Source organism: Schistocerca gregaria, chromosome 2, assembly GCF_023897955.1.
Source record: "Schistocerca gregaria isolate iqSchGreg1 chromosome 2, iqSchGreg1.2, whole genome shotgun sequence".
In the NCBI taxonomy this organism is placed as follows: domain Eukaryota; kingdom Metazoa; phylum Arthropoda; class Insecta; order Orthoptera; family Acrididae; genus Schistocerca; species Schistocerca gregaria.
The window spans coordinates 727,712,019-727,728,656 of record NC_064921.1 but is presented as its reverse complement, the minus strand read 5'-3'; the positions used below and the strand labels follow the sequence as shown (position 1 = coordinate 727,728,656).

Genomic DNA, 16,638 nt, shown 5'->3' with positions numbered 1-16,638 from the left:
TTCTACAAGGGACAGAAAATTTAATAAATATCTTTTGATTGGTGATGTAGCTGTATTTTACTTTAACATATGAAAAAAATTAATGTTTTGGAAGGAATAAAGACATGGGATGATTAACTATTTCATACCTCATCATTGCAAAAATATCATCATTAAATGTTAACTATGTTGTAAGTTAGGAGATTCAGAATGCCTGAAATCTGTTGAGATTTGGGTGGGGAAGGGCAATTAATGCATATATTTCTAAGTGAAATAAGTCTTGTTCAATATCAAGTCAATTACAGGTGTAAGAAAATGGATGTGGCATCAGCAGTCAATCAAACTGTTGAAGTAGTATTATTCTCACCTGTCTGTTTTGTTTGTTACTAATGGCTTTTTTGTTGTTTATCATTCATTCCTTTTTTTCAACCCATGATTTTTTATTTGTTCTGTTTCCTCATGGCTTTTGTAGCTGCTTTGCATCTCTGATAGAGTCTTAATTTGCATTATAATATTTCATTTTTCCATTTATAATTTTCATTTTTTTAAAATTAATAGTAGATTCCAATATGTTACAGGTTGTGGAAACAAGAATGTAGAAGAGCAGTGAAGAATAAAAGAAGTCCAAGTTATTTGCGTGTTATACTTAGTGCCTATGGGTGGAAGTATATGATGTATGGATGTATTCTAGCTGCCCTTGAGTTGATTGTCCGGTTAGTATATACAATTTTTGGAATATCAAAAATTACTGTACCAAGAATATGAAGACCTATGATCATTTTTATTAGCATACTTGTTACAAGATTCATACAATGTGCTGTGCTTTAGATGGTGAATTTTAGTATACAATTGGGTGTTAATACTAGCCTGTATGAAGCCACATCTATGATGAGTCAGCAATAAATATCAACTGAAGAAGCTTTCAGAATTGTACAGTGCTCCATATATTTTCGAACCTCAAGACTAAAGAGGTTGGTAGTGTTTCTTCAGTCCAGAATAAATATTTGTCTCACTCAGTAGGCTTACCATTCAATATGTGTAACATTATGTGACTGAAATAAATGGTTACAGTACTCCAGCTGATTGTAAAATATTTAAGCCAAAGAAAAAATTTCTTCGCCATCAAATGGCCACATGGACTTGGATTCTGTTGCAGTTCCAACACAGAAATTTGATGATTATCTTTTCCATGTATACAAAAATGTAATGTTTGGCAAAGTTTTAAAAAACCCCTTCTTTTTCTCTTCTGTTACTTATAAAGCACCTTTTAATTATACAACAAAATATAGTGACTTGTACTTGCAGCATCAATGACTAGGGAAGAGATTCACAAGATTAGACAAGATAAAATACTAGTATCATACCCTTACTGACATTACAATCTAAAACATTCCTTCCATATTAAAATGCTTGAACCATCTAACTTTCAGAGATTTTCATTCACTTATTTTCCTCTTTTGCTTGTAATTATAGAAATAATCTTAAATACTGAATACTTTAAGTTTATTGAGAACATACGGGCCAGTGCTTTCAAATGCTCAGCCTTAATTTCCAGTGATATAGTATGAAACAATAACTTTCTGTCATGTTCTAGAGAAGTTAAGGTTACTCATTTGAATTTTTTTATATTTCTAAAGAAATCAATCTGTTTAGTACTGAGAATGTCTCTGATAACCTCCGGTGATGTGTGAAGGGTGGCACAGCCACTCTTTCTTGGTTTTCTGTTACAGTATTTCTCACCAGGAAGTACCATGCCAATACTGGAAGCATATCTGTATGCTACTGCAGTAATATTGTGTTCTTTGATAACTGCCACTGTCACACATCCATTTGCAATGGCCATGTATCACTTAGCCCTCAAGATGAGGGTTGCCAGTTGTTCACTTCTTTATAGGAAGGTATGTCACATTATAAATAGACAATATATTTCACAGCACACTTGTACAGGTTAACATAGTATAGTGTTCTCATAACTTTTTTCTTGATGGTTCTGGAAAATCAAGACCCAAGAGGAAAGCAGATGTGTATTAATTGCAAGTTTTAAGGTCTATAACAGGTAGGAAGTATCAAATAAGGAAGGCTGCATAAGAGTGTGGAGAGGATTGGCACAACATAGCTATATGGTATTGTAGGAAGAGCACGCAGAGGAAGATGAAAGTGATGATCATTTTTCACACAGTAATGAGACTTACTGGTTAGATACCATGGAGCCAGGTTATATATATATATATATATATATATATATATATATATATATATATATATATATATATATATATATGGAAACATTTCATGTGGGATATATATAAAAACAAAGATTCCAAGACTCACCAAGCGGGAAAGCGCTGGTAGACAGGCACAATAAAATAACACACAAACACACGCACAAAATTTTGAGCTTTCGCAACCGGCGGTTGCTTCTTCAGGAAAGAGGTAAAGAAAAGGAAAGATGAAAGGATGTGGGTTTTAAGGGAGAGGGTACGAAGTCATTCCAATCCCGGGAGCAGAAAGACTTACCTTAGGGGGAAAAAAGGATAGGTATATAATCACGCGCGCACACACACACACACACACACACACACACACATCCATCCAAACATATACAGACACAAGCACAGCATATATAAAGATGGCGGGGAAAAAAGGTTCACGAAAATCGAGTTCCGAGAAAAACGTAAAAAAGAATGAGTCTTTATGTATTCAGTGCAAAAAAAAGTATTGTTGTTTAACCTGTAAAATGTTACTGCTGCGAAGTTAAAGCAAAAACTGCAAATGAAATCATTACAAGATCAAAATCTAGTGAAAAAACTGTAGCAAATGCAAATTCAGTGACATCGACATGTAAACATTTCGATGATTTTCGTCCCGTTTTAAGTGGAAAAAACAGTGAAATCAATGAACTTAAAATGACTGTAGCCTTACTGGAGAAACAGCTGCAACATCTTGGCTGTAAAACTCAACAAACAGAGCATCGTCTGAACCTGGAAGAAATATCGGCTACGAGTGATGTAATCAAAGGAAGAACTACTGTTGAAACCAATACAAAACTTGGAAATAATAAAGTAAGTGCATCAAATAGTTATAATGACAAACGTCATTCCACAAACAATGTCAATCAGGAACATATGAGTCCAGATAATAATTACAAACAACAACAGCCGTGCACTGTAAATTTTTCGCGCATGTCGCATCCTAAACAAAGAAATGTGATTAAAAAATCAGTCGACTGGCCTCAAGTGTGCAAAAAAGAACAAAAAGTGTTAATTTTTGCCAATAATCATGGACGCCAGATAGCAGAAAAGTTAGCAGATACACAAACTAATGCAAGTGTCCAAGCCTTTGTCAAACCAGGAGCAGGCATTGCAGAAATGAAAAAAACAGTGGTAAAATCGTGTGAAAACCTTAACCAAAAAGACTGTGTCATAATTTTTGCAGGTGCAAATGATGTTGCCAGAGATAAAGGTAGTGAACTCATCACTGTTCTTGAAAGTGTGCTACCCAAATTAGGCAACACAAATGTAGCTGTTGTAAATCAACCACATAGATACGACCTTCCTCCTTGGTCATGTGTAAATAAATTAATAGAAACAAAGAGATAGATACTGTATGCAAAAAGTTTCTGTATGTGAACTTAATAAATGTAAGCATGTTAGACAGGTCCATGCACACCAGCTATGGCCTTCTTTAAATCACAGTGGGAAACAATTTTTGGTTGAAGAAGTCTGTCGTCTAGCAAATTGGAATCACAATAGGACTAATATAGAAGCAGTCCAAAGTACTTTGGACAAATGGGTCATAAAGAAAGATGTGATGTCTTATAAAAAGGTTGAAAGACATTTTTTAGGGAAGTAGACTGTATCACAAAAAAATGTGATGCAGAATTAAATTGCAGATATAGCCTGAAGATTGTACACCAGAATGTACAGTCATTAACAAACAAAGTTGATGAAATAAATGTACTCCTCAATAATGAATGGAAAGATGTTTCAGTGTTATGCTTTTGTGAGCATTGGTTACAAAATGAGTATTTTCAGTACTTAAAAATATTACATTTTAACCTTGCAAACTGCTTTTGTAGAATGGAATCAAAACATGGGGGAACTTGTATATATGTAAAAGAAAATGTAGATTATAAGAGTATAGCATCTGTTTGCAAACTTGGTTGTGAAAGAGACTTTGAAATCTCAGCTGTAGAATTAATGTCTGAAAACAATATTATTTTATGTGTGTATAGATCTCCTGTTAGCAACATAAGTGCTTTTTTCAAAAAAATGGACCTTGCTTTAGGCAAACTTAAAACAACTGGGAAAACATTGGTACTATGTGGTGATTTTAATATTGACTTTCTGAGCCATAGCCCTCACAGGGAAACGTTTTTAAATATTATAAAAGCCTACAATCTTTGTCTTACTGTTAGCTCTCCAACACATGTAACTAAAACTAGTGTCACTCTCCTTGATCAGGTATGTGTAAACATGGACAAGTGTACATCAGGAAACTTTGATACCGGCTATAGTGACCACCTTTCGCAATTACTGACCATACCTGTAAATCACATTTCGACCAGTATAGAAAATGTTATCCATAAAAGGACTGATAGTGGGAAAAATATTGAATGCTTCCAGTACCTAATCAGTGAACAATCTTGGAGAGAAGTATATGATACCTCTAATACTAACGAAAAGATGAAACATTTTTTGAACATTTTCAAGCATAATTTTGGCATAGCTTTTCCACAAAGGAAAGTTATTTCCAAGAGCACAGATAGATTTAGAAACTGGATTACACCAGGCATCAGAGTATCACGTAAAAGGAAGCGGGAACTTTTTGTGCAGTCAAAAACTAACAGCAGTCCAGAATTTATTAATTATTTCAAAAAATAGAAGCTAGTTTTGAAACGCATCATAAAGGAGGCAAAAATTAAGGATATTATGAAGTCATCCAATAAAACTAAGTCCATGTGGAAAGCTGTGCAGGATCTTACAACTCACAAAAATATTGTGATATCACGTTATGGCAAGAATGTCACTGACCTTAGGGAAGTTGCAAATAGCTTCAATTCTTACTATGCAACTATTGCTGGGAAATTAGTGAAGGAAAAATTTGGAAATTCACCTAATACAACATAGAAAGAACTTTCATCTACTGAAATAAACAATATATCCATGTTCCTCAGTCCAGTAAGCCCAACAGAGCTCCTAAATACCATTAATTCACTGAAGAGTAAGTATTCAACTGGTATTGATGATATTCCAGATTATATTATAAAAATAACAGCAAGACAAATACTTTCACCTTTATTGGACATATGCAATTCATCCTTATCATGTGGTGTCTTCCCTCAGCAGCTGAAAATGTCAAAAGTAATACCCCTATATAAAAAAGGTGATCATCAATGTATGGGTAACTATAGGCCTGTGTCTCTATTGTCAGGGTTTTCGAAAATTATTGAAAAAGTGTTCCTTTCAAAACAAATTACATTCTTTGACAAGAATAATATTATTTCTGGATGTCAACATGGCTTCAGACCACAGAGATCAATTGAAACTGCCACTTTCAAACTGATAAACCATGTCTTAAATGCAATGGACACCACAGAAATATCTCAGGTTTATTCTTGGACCTAACAAAAGCTTTTGATGTGATTGATCATTCTATACTCCTGAGAAAGCTCGAATGGTATGGTGTACGAGGTGTGCCAAATCAGTGGATCAAATCATATTTGGAATATCGCTCTCAGGTAACTGAAATTAAGTACACAGAAGGAAATGAACTCCAGGTACACGTTTCAGAACCATGTGGACTAACTCATGGTGTTCCACAGGGCTCCATTTTAGCTCCCTTTCTTTTTTGGTTTACATTAATGATTTCCTATCACACGTTAGGGATTCTGAACCAGTATTGTTTGCAGATGACACCAGTCTATTGATTGAAGGGAATAATGAAGAAAATCTTACTGCATCTGCAAAAGATATTACAAAAGGGGTGTCTGAATGGTTTACCAGAAACAGGCTAATAGTTAATCCCCAAAAAATGGTAGTCATGAATTTCCATACTGATCAAAATAAAAATCCGGCACAACCTGTAATATGTATAGATAACCAAAACATTAGTTCTGTCAATGAAACTAAATTTCTTGGGATTCATATCCAGGAAAATCTTAAATGGAACACTCATATCACAGTCCTAAATTCAAAACTAGCAAAAATGAGGTATGTGGTAAGAATTATCTACAACAGAACTAGTGCAGAAACAGTTAGGACTGTATACTTTGCTCGTGTACATTCAATACTGAAGTACGGTATCATTTTCTGGGGAAATGTACATCAGGCCATAATAGTTTTCAGGAAACAAAAGGCAATTATAAGAATAATGAAACAAGTGAGCAGCACAAAATCATGCAAATCTTTCTTTAAAGATCTAAAGATCCTACCCCTTCCCTGCATTTATATACTGGAAGTAGTCACGCATGTCAAAAAAAGCATACTGAGAAAAGAAAACCTTTTCCCTCAAAACAAAAGTGTCCATGATTACAGTACCAGGTCAGACCGCGACATACATGTCAATCATTGTAACACCACATTATGCCAAAAAGGTGTATATTATGCAGGAACAAAATTTTACAACAGATTACCAAGACATATAAAATCTCTTACTGAACTACAAAGCTTTAAAAAGTCTGTGACATTCTACCTTCTGAAAAACTGCTACTATTAGGTCTCAGAGTATCTTAAGCAAGAAAAAATGTAATTTGTATCTTTAATTGTAGAAATAAGTTATAAATATACAATATTTCAAAAAACAGAAGAGGAAAATAAAAGAATAAAAGATAGCATTCTGTGAATTTCCAAATTAGAAAAAAAAGAATTTTTAAGTGGAAAAGTTAACTTAAATTTTGCATTTTTGTCTTAAATTTGTAAGTTAAAGGAAACCCAAAAGAGTGCAGGAGTCAACTAAATTTCAACACACTAAAAGGGAACTTTAACACAAAACATCTGCCAGGTCTCCAGTACTGACAAACTTTTTAGCCGACTGTCTATTTGGATCTATCTCAGAACAAAAGGCATCCTACTAAATGTATTTCTCATGCCACAATGAGCAGCACCTGATAGTTTTCCATAAACTGCATAAGTCTTGTCAGTGAATAGTGGAACGTTATTGGTTCTTGTCTTGTGATATTTCTAATGCAAAATATGTATTTGCCTCATGATAAAGACAGTTTTGGTAGTCTCTTAATGAATGAACTTCTACACTGCCATCCATCCAAATCTACTCACACGCATTGATTGGTGATGTGGCTATATTGTACATTAACATATGAAAGAAAATAATGTTTTGGAAGACATAAAAACAATGGAAGAGATTGAAACAAGTTTTACACAAGCAACATATCCAAAACTTGTTGAAGTGTATAATGTAGATGCACTTGGTGTAGAACCTGAAGACAGTGATATGTATATGAAATACGATGTGTGGTTTCAAAACCTAAATACTGCTACCTCAGCAGCAACCTATACTGAGCAGGTAGAGTTACTGACACTGATACCAGGTAGCTACTGTAAGAAGCAGATATGGAAAAGTATCTGCATACTATCTCATTTGTTATAAACAGAAGAGTGCTGTAAATGGTGTTGCCAACATGCACATTGTACACTAGAAATTCAGTGATGTGAAATATGCAGAATGCTGAAAAATTTTTAACACTCTACACAGAAAAATATTGCCACTGTGTTTGCACTGACTGCTGACATATTAACCAACCAATATTTTGTGTTCTTCTCAAAAATTTTTGGATGGGGGGTTTTGAGTAATTTTGTATTTAGACCTATTGTTTCTATCAGATCTATCTCAGAACAAAAGGCACCCTTCTAAATATATTTTTCTCACCACACTGAGCAGCATCTATTAGTTTTTCACAAACTGCATTAGTATAGTCGCTGAGTAGTGGATAGTTATTGGTTTTTGTCTTGTGATATTTCTAATTCTTCATTCATACTTTCCTTATTTTCCCAGTTTGGTACCTTTAGTTTCACTAATGATTTACATATATTATCTTTTGTAGACCGGTTCATTTATACCTGTAATTTATGCAGCTGTCCTATGTTTGTTTGGTATTTTTGTTCTCTTTCTTCTTCTCAGCTGGCATTTTCTCACTAATTCTTCTATACATGTATAAAATGTGTCCTGTCAGCATACATCCCCCATCATCCTTTGCAACTGGTTTTGTCCTCCTACCCTCCTGTTCCCCTCTACTTTCTCTTGTCACACTGTGTAACCTTCTACCACAGTGCCCTTCCTCATCATTCCTATTATCTCTGCCAAAACTAGAATAACAGTTTAAGACTGCAGCAGTGATCCGTATTTGTGTGTATAAAATATTTTGTCTTTATGTTTTCATTTGTCATATAGTGTATGTGCTAACCTCCCAGATTCTGAACTACTTTCCTCTTTTCACCTGTACCACTTTGTTCTCTCCTCTTTGTTTGGCAGTGAAATTTCTTGTGCACTCTTAATGTCGGCAGCCTTGCTTTTACTTTCACCAAAAATTAATTTACCTTTGCTGTATGCTGAATCTGTCCTGCAGTAGCTTCACTGTACGTTCAGTTATTTAATTCCTAAGTGGCTTACATTGCTGCAATTCTTCCTTATCCTGATCATATTTGTATTTCATTCTTTCATCAATCAATTTAAATGTTTCTTCTGATATCCAAAGTTTTTACTTATATATCTGCTTTATACCTAAATATGTCTGACGAACTTCTATGATTGCCCTTTTCAGGGATGTTCATTCCTCATCAGCTTAATTGCACGCTGCGGTATATTGCTGCATCTACAGTGCCTGAAACTTTCAAATGCACCTGATCATTCTTCATTAATTCAGTATCCCACATCTTTAGGCATTGTTTTTTGGTAATGATTCTCTTAAACTGCAATGCCACTAAATTGTGATGTAAGTCAATATCTGCTCCTAGGTATGCCTTACAATGGAATATCTGACCTCCAAAACTCTGTCTTACTATTATATAATTCTTGAACAGTGTACCTGGTGTTATTAGCCTTCTGTTCCTTCCCCTATTATACTTTTCCAGTACCCCATGATTATTAGGTTTTCATATCACTTTACATTCTGAGTTATCTGTTCAGTGCCCTCATATCTCTCCATCTGTTCATTTTATGCTTGTGACATTAACCTTTATACATAAGCTATTGTTGGTGGATTTCCTTTGCTGTTAATTCTGTTGTGTGTGACCCTGTTACTGAACAGTTCACAGTAGCTCACTCTTGGCCCTAATTTCTCATTCAAAATAAATCCTAGTCCCATTATACAATTTTATATTGCTGTTAATATTATCTTATTTCCATTTGTCTATAAGTCCTTATCTTCTTTCTGTTTTACTCCATTGGCTCCTACTGTGTCTATATAGTGAGTAGCTTGAAGAATTCTCATGCAGCAGGACATGATTGTCTTAGTATGGACACTCTTGTGAAATGTATTCATAAAATTTCATCATCTTTATCAGCAATTATCAACTTCCAACCGAGCGAGGTGGCGCAGTGGTTAGCACACTGGACTCGCATTCGGGAGGACGACGGTTCAATCCCGTCTCCGGCAATCCTGATTTAGGTTTTCCGTGATTTCCCTAAATCGTTTCAGGCAAATGCCGGGATGGTTTCTTTGAAAGGGCACGGCCGATTTCCTTCCCAATCCTTCCCTAACCTGAGCTTGAGCTCCGTCTCTAATGACCTCGTTGTCGACGGGACGTTAAACACAAACCACCATCAACTTCCATATGGAGACAGTCTATTTCCAGATGAGTTGATAAGTGCTCAAATTGTGCCTATTTTTAAAAAAGGAAACAGAAATCTAGTAGAAAACTTTCAACATATATCTGTTCTTCCAATAATATCCAAAATCTTTGAGAAAGTAATATACATAAGACACTGTTCGTCCTGGTAAGCGAAGGGACAGCATGGGTTTGTAAAGGGATCAGCCACCATTACAGCAGCATCCAGCTTAGTTGAAGACATCACTCAAGCAATAGACAATAAAGATCATGTATGTGGCATCTATCTAGACTTACAAAAAGCATTAGACTATGTTGAAATGACGATATAGCTGGACAAACTGTGGAAGGAACTATGGCATTCGAGACACCGCCCGTAATCTGATTAGATCCTATTTGACAAATGGGAAGCAGTTTGTGTCTATTAGCTCTACAGAGGGAGCATACAAATCAAACACTACTGATGTTAATTTTGGTATTCTACAGGATTCAAAATTAGGACCACCTCTTTTTATTATTTATGTTAATGATATTCAGTCTATAACAAACTCTGCTATAGCTATCTTAAATGCAGATCATACCACATTAATATGTCATAATGCTAGCTATTCACAACTATCTTCTACCAGATATGTCCTAAGAAAACTGACACCTTTTGTAACATTACCGCTTTGAAGCAAATGTATTGTGCACTATTTGAATTCTATCTAAGCAATGAGATAGAGATATGGGATCTAGCAGTACAGGTAATAAGAAAAGAGTACTTATGCTACAGAAGAAGGCACTTAGAATTATGGGAAAGAATGTGGCAGGGAACCCTGCAGAAATTTGTTTAAAAAAATTAAAATACAAGTTGTTTATGACCTGTATGTACTTAAGATAATCATTCTTTCATTAAACAGTAACAAAACAAATAATGAAGAAATACACAACCATAACACTAGAGGTAGAGAGAGAACTCACAATATCTCTCACAAAACCAAACTTTATGAGAAAAGCCCTCACTATTCAGGTATAACATCCCTGAGTTGCTTCCACCCTAATATCTCCAAATTCCCAATACAGAACTAAGAAAGAAAATAAAATTATGGCTCCTAAACAACCCTGTGTGTTCTGTAGATGAGTTTCTAGATTTAGTACACTTGTATGATGGAAGACCCTTTTTCTAAAAATATATGATTTTCAGATCTTAGACTATGTCACGAACTGTAAATATATGAATCTCAGATCTGAAGACTGTGCCACAAACTGTAAATTTCTTAATTTAGGTATTGGAATAGCAAACTATGTATTCCATATATGTAACATTGTTCTCTTGACTAAATTTATATAAAAAAAAAGTGTAGATAACAATAGCAGGCATATAATATGTAATTCTAGTATGTAAGGCTCTGATTAACCCAGAAGACTGGAACATTTTTTTTTTTAAGTCAGTTGATGTTGGATCAAAATAAATGAATAAATATTGAGCCTTTCCATTTTCCATTACAGATTTTTCTAGTTACATTCAGATTTCTGGCATTCCAAGCTCTGACTTGTAGAACATTACCATTTCCTTGGCTTTTCAAACTTTTTCTCATGGTCTCATCTCCCTTGACAGTCCCCTCCATGCATAAGAAGGGGAGACTAATCCAGAATCTTCAGGCAATGAAGAGGTCATTATGACACTTTTTAATTACAGACATATTTCCTGTGGGTACACATCATGTGTGTTTAATGCAGTGGTTTCCATTTCCTTCACTGTTCTCATGCCATTGATCATTGTTGATTCTTCCACCCTTTGGGGCAGTTTCTGACATGTGCTATAATGTAATTACCTGTATGTGCATTCTATCTTCTGATATTTTGAACTGAAATTGTTCTGCTTGAGAGTAATGGCTGAAATTAAATAAATAAATATAAATGAAAGTAACAATTTTGTGCAAAAACATTTTACTTAATGTATGTTGCAGCTGCCATTGCACAATTTCTTACAATTATTGTTTTATTTGCTATTTTGTAGGCACTGAAGCTCAATGAGAATGCTTTATCAGGTACTGCTACTGGACAGGTGGTAAATCTTATGGCTAATGATGTCCAGAGGTTTGATATGATATTCATACTTGGACATTACTTGTGGCTTGGACCTATAGAAACAGCTATCATAACATACTTCATATGGACAAAAATTGGAGTAGCAGCATTTGGTGGAACTATTTGTGTGTTGCTGTTTATTCCTTTACAAGGTTGGTAAGAAAATATAATCATGATGGCATGTATGCTTAAGTCAGGTTCTGTAAGACAGCAGAGAAAAGAAATATGCAACATATGGCAACAACTTTACTTTCCTATGAGCACTGGCAGGTGAATGCTAAGATTAGTAACTTGAGCAACCGATCAGTGTGCTCATTGCATTGCTGTTGATGGTCCATTTGGATGCCCAAAAAGTTATATCTGTGTTTTTTTATTAATTTCTGCTTTTTAATCTCTGCATCAGATATTTACGGTAAAAAAAATGAGGAAAGAAAATCACTCACCTTTTAATGTTCCTCAGCAGTGATTTCTGGTCCTGGGTAGTGGCTAGTCACGTTACTAGACCTACCTTTTGTTTTACAAGCCTTTGGTAGCCAGGCACTTTCACTAAATCACCAATTGAAATTACATGTTGTGAGATCTGTACATAAAATGAAGAGCTAAAAGTTCAAAATGGTAGTTCACCAATCTTTAATTGCATCACTGAGATGCTGCCTGTGATGATCAGGTCTTATACAGTCTCCAATAATGTTTACACTCAGGTAGCTGGTATGGACATATAGGGGGCTTAGTAGTCACTAGTCCTATATATTTCAGAAATAGGACTGAATACTGTATTTATGGAGTGTTCTGAGATTCCTTCATTCTTAATTGAGCAACTTTTTCACAAAACTTCTTAATAATCACAAGTGTTTTGCAGCTGAACTGAAACCACATATTTTAATGGACACTGCTCACATTGGTGAAGTATGCCCACTAAGCCTTAATTAAACACAATATAGAAAAGTACAAATGTGTTCCGAGGCTGAACTCCCTATGTAATTGATGCCAGTCTTATACTGAACTTAGATTGAAGTAAAACTAAATGAAGACTAAGAGTAGAATGATTGAAATAGGGCAAGTATTTGCCTTATAAAGATTCACTCCATAATATTAATGAACTTTGGTAATTTAGAATAGATTATAAATTCTGTAGGTTAGAAAGTCCATTTTTTATTAACTATTGAGTATGTCATTATGATTGTTTGATTTTATTTATCATTAGTACCACTGTTAAAATACACAGTATTAATTAGGCTTATGCAGTGGGAATCCTGGAATTATGACTATGAGATCTATTTTGTATGTTAAAAATTAATTATTGAAAATTTAGCAATTTTTAATTATGGTCTGTTGCTCATCAATATGGGTGTCACATGACAGAAAAATCAGTCAGTCTTAAGTATATCAACATATCCTGGAAATTTATGGTGGTTTGGATATAACTGGCACTGAAAGTTTGGACCATATGAACTCTTTAATTATGGTCTTTCCTTTCAAATTTACATATTGGTGCCTAAGATTTTCATTATGATTAGATGTACAAAATTTTGGAATTGAAATATCTTATGATTTCCATCATTTCTGACAGAAATAATTACCCCATTGCAACTAGAACAACAGACTGAATGATCTGAATAGTAAACTTTCTTGGAGAGTGGGGGGAGTGTGTTGGCTGCAGAATTTGTTTCTATGATTTTCTCAATATTCGTAATGTGCATAATGTAGGAATTTAAACATCAGAATTTTGGAAAGAAAATTAGCAAAAATTTTATATGGACCTTAATATTTAATATAGGTGTGTATGCAGAGTAGGATGATGGGAGCCAGCCTCATTCATCACAAACTCTACTAGTGTCTTGGCATCATTCTATAATTTTGGGTTAATGACAAGTTTGAAAAGATGGATGCAACACTACGTTAGTTAGCTTGAAGCTTTCCCACATCTATTGACACATGTATTATTACAATGATCAGCTCATCCTGGATAATCCATAGAGTTCATTCATCACAGGTTAGCATTCACATTCACCTTCGAAATAGTGGTAACATATTTCCAGTGCTCTTCCTTTTACAATCCTGATGGAAAACACACATTAGATAGGCCCATTTAAATGTTCACTGCACATAAAAACTGCCCACAGAGATGAAATGATGAAATGAATGGATACCACATCCAGACTTTCATTGACTGAAGGACTGTCAATTAGATGGAAATGACAAATTTTATTAGTAATTGTAACTCAGAGATCTTGACTTTGTGAATAACTACTACAGACTGCTTTGAAGTAGTTTACGAAGATATTAACTCATAACTCAAGTGACTCCGTGATGTTACTGCACTAAATTATTTCCTCAGACCTGAAGTTTGACACTTTGATATTTGTATGATGATAACTAAATGAGAACAGACTGGGCCATTGTGCAGCATTACTCCTTATAGGAAAGCATTAGATTAGATTAGATTAGATTAATACTTGTTCCATAGATCATGAATACGACACTTCGTAATGATGTGGAACGTGTCAGGTTAATAAAAGATGTCTGTACAAGAAATTACATTACACAAAATATTGCATGACACTAATGATTAAGGATTTTTTTTTTTACTTAGTTTATATCTAAAAATTCAGCCAATGAGTAGAAGGAGTTGTCATCTAGAAATTCTTTTAATTTATTTTTAAATGTTAGTTGGCTATCTGTCAGGCTTTTGATGCTGTTTGGTAGGTGGCCAAAGACTTTTGTGGCAGCATAATTTACCCCTTTCTGTGCCAAAGTCAGATTTAACCCTGCATAGTGAAGATCATCCTTTCTCCTGGTGTTATAGATATGCACACTGCTATTACTTTTGAACTGGGTTGGATTATTATCAACAAATTTCATAAGGGAATATATATACTGTGAGGTTACTGTGAGGATCCCTAGATCCTTAAATAGATGTCTGCAGGATGACCGTGGGTGGGCTCCAGCAATTATTCTGATTACACATTTTTGTGCAATGAATACTTTTCTACTCAACGATGAATTACCCCAGAATTTGATGCCATACGAAAGCAGTGAATGAAAGTAGGCATAGTAAGCTAATTTACTGAGATTCTTATCACCAAAATTTGCAATAACCCTAATAGCATACGTAGCTGAACTCAGACGTTTCAGCAGACCATCAATGTGTTGCTTCCAGTTTAACCTCTCATCAATGGACATACCTAAAAATTTTGAAAATTCTACCTTAGCTACAGACTTCTGTTCAAATTCTATATTTATTACTGGAGTTGTGCCATTTACTGTACGGAACTGTATATACTGTGTTTTATCAAAATTTAAAGAGAGTCCGTTTGCTGAGAACCACTTAATAATTTTGTGAAAAACATCATTTACAATTACATCACTTAGTTCTTGGTTTTTGGATGTTATTACTATACTTGTATCATCAGCAAAAAGAACTAACTTTGCATCTTCATCAATGTGGAATGGTAAGTCATTAATGTATATCAAGAACAGTAAAGGACCTAAGACCGAACCCTGTGGGACCCCGTGCTTGATAGCACCCCAGTTTGAGGAATCAGCTGTTGTTTTAACATTACACGAACCACTTATTTCAACTTTCTGCATTCTTCCAGTTAAGTATGAATTAAACCATTTGTGCACAGCCCCACTCAAACCATAATGATTTAGCTTATCTAAAAGAATTCCATGATTTACACAATCAAAGGCCTTTGAAAGATCACAAAGAATACCAATGGGTGATGTCCGGTTATTCAGAGCATTTAATATTTGATCAGTGAAAGCATATATAGCATTTTCTGTTGAAAAGCCTTTCTGAAAACCAAACTGACATTTTGTTAGTACTTTATTTTTACAAATATGGGAGGCTACTCTTGAATACATTACTTTCTCAAAAATTTTTGATAGAGCTGTCAGAAGAGAGATTGGGCGGTAGTTGTTGACATCCGACGTATCCCCCTTTTTATGCAATGGTTTTACAATGGCATATTTCAGTCTATCAGGGAAAACACCCTGCTCCAAAGAGCTATTACATACGTGGCTGAGAATCCTACTTATCTGTGGGGAACAAGCTTTAAGTACTTTGCTGGAAATGCCATCAATTCCGTAAGAGCTTTTACTTTTCAGTGAGTTTATTATTTTACTGATTTCAGAGGGAGAGGTTGGTGGAATTACAGTTGTTTCAAACTGCGCAGGTATGGCCTCTTCTATTAATAGCCTTGCCTCTTCTAGTGAAGATCTAGATCCTATTTTCTCCACAACATTTAAAAAATGATTATTCAAAATATTTTCAATTTCTGATTGTTTGTTAGTGCACTTGTCATTCAGTTTTATTGCACTAAAGTCTTCCTGTGCTCTTGGTTGCCCTGTTTCCCTTTCAATAATATTCCAAATTGCTTTAATTTTATTATCAGAGTTACTGATCTCAGACATGATACACATGCTTCTGGACTTTTTAATAACTTTTCTTAGTACCGCACAATAGTTTTTATAATATTGAACAATTTCGGGGTCAGTACTCCCTCTTGCTGTTAGATACAGTTCTCTTTTATGGTTGCAAGATATTCTTATTCCTTTAGTTAGCCAAGGTTTTTTATATGTTTTCTTGGAATTATGTTTAACTATTTTCTTGGGAAAACAATTTTCAAATACCCTTAAAAATGTATTGTGAAATAAGTTATATTTCAAGTTTGCATCGGGTTCCTGATACACTTCATCCCAGTCTAGCTGCTGTAGGCTTTCCCTAAAGTTTGCAATATTTATATTATTAATTGAACGCACTACTTTGAAAGTCTTATTTATTATACTGCATGGAGCT

General features: G+C 34.6%; 1 protein-coding gene across 2 annotated transcripts in view; it reads left to right on the top strand.

Annotated features, from left to right (window-relative positions):
- Positions 1-16,638, top strand: part of LOC126334857 (probable multidrug resistance-associated protein lethal(2)03659) — a 420,094-nt gene that overhangs the window by 85,128 nt on the left and 318,328 nt on the right. For both annotated transcript variants that reach the window (XM_049997527.1, XM_049997528.1), the window contains exons 4-6: positions 558-692; positions 1,673-1,877; positions 11,767-11,989. In XM_049997527.1, the coding sequence (XP_049853484.1) occupies positions 558-692; positions 1,673-1,877; positions 11,767-11,989 (563 nt within the window). The remainder of the gene's footprint in view (positions 1-557; positions 693-1,672; positions 1,878-11,766; positions 11,990-16,638) is intronic.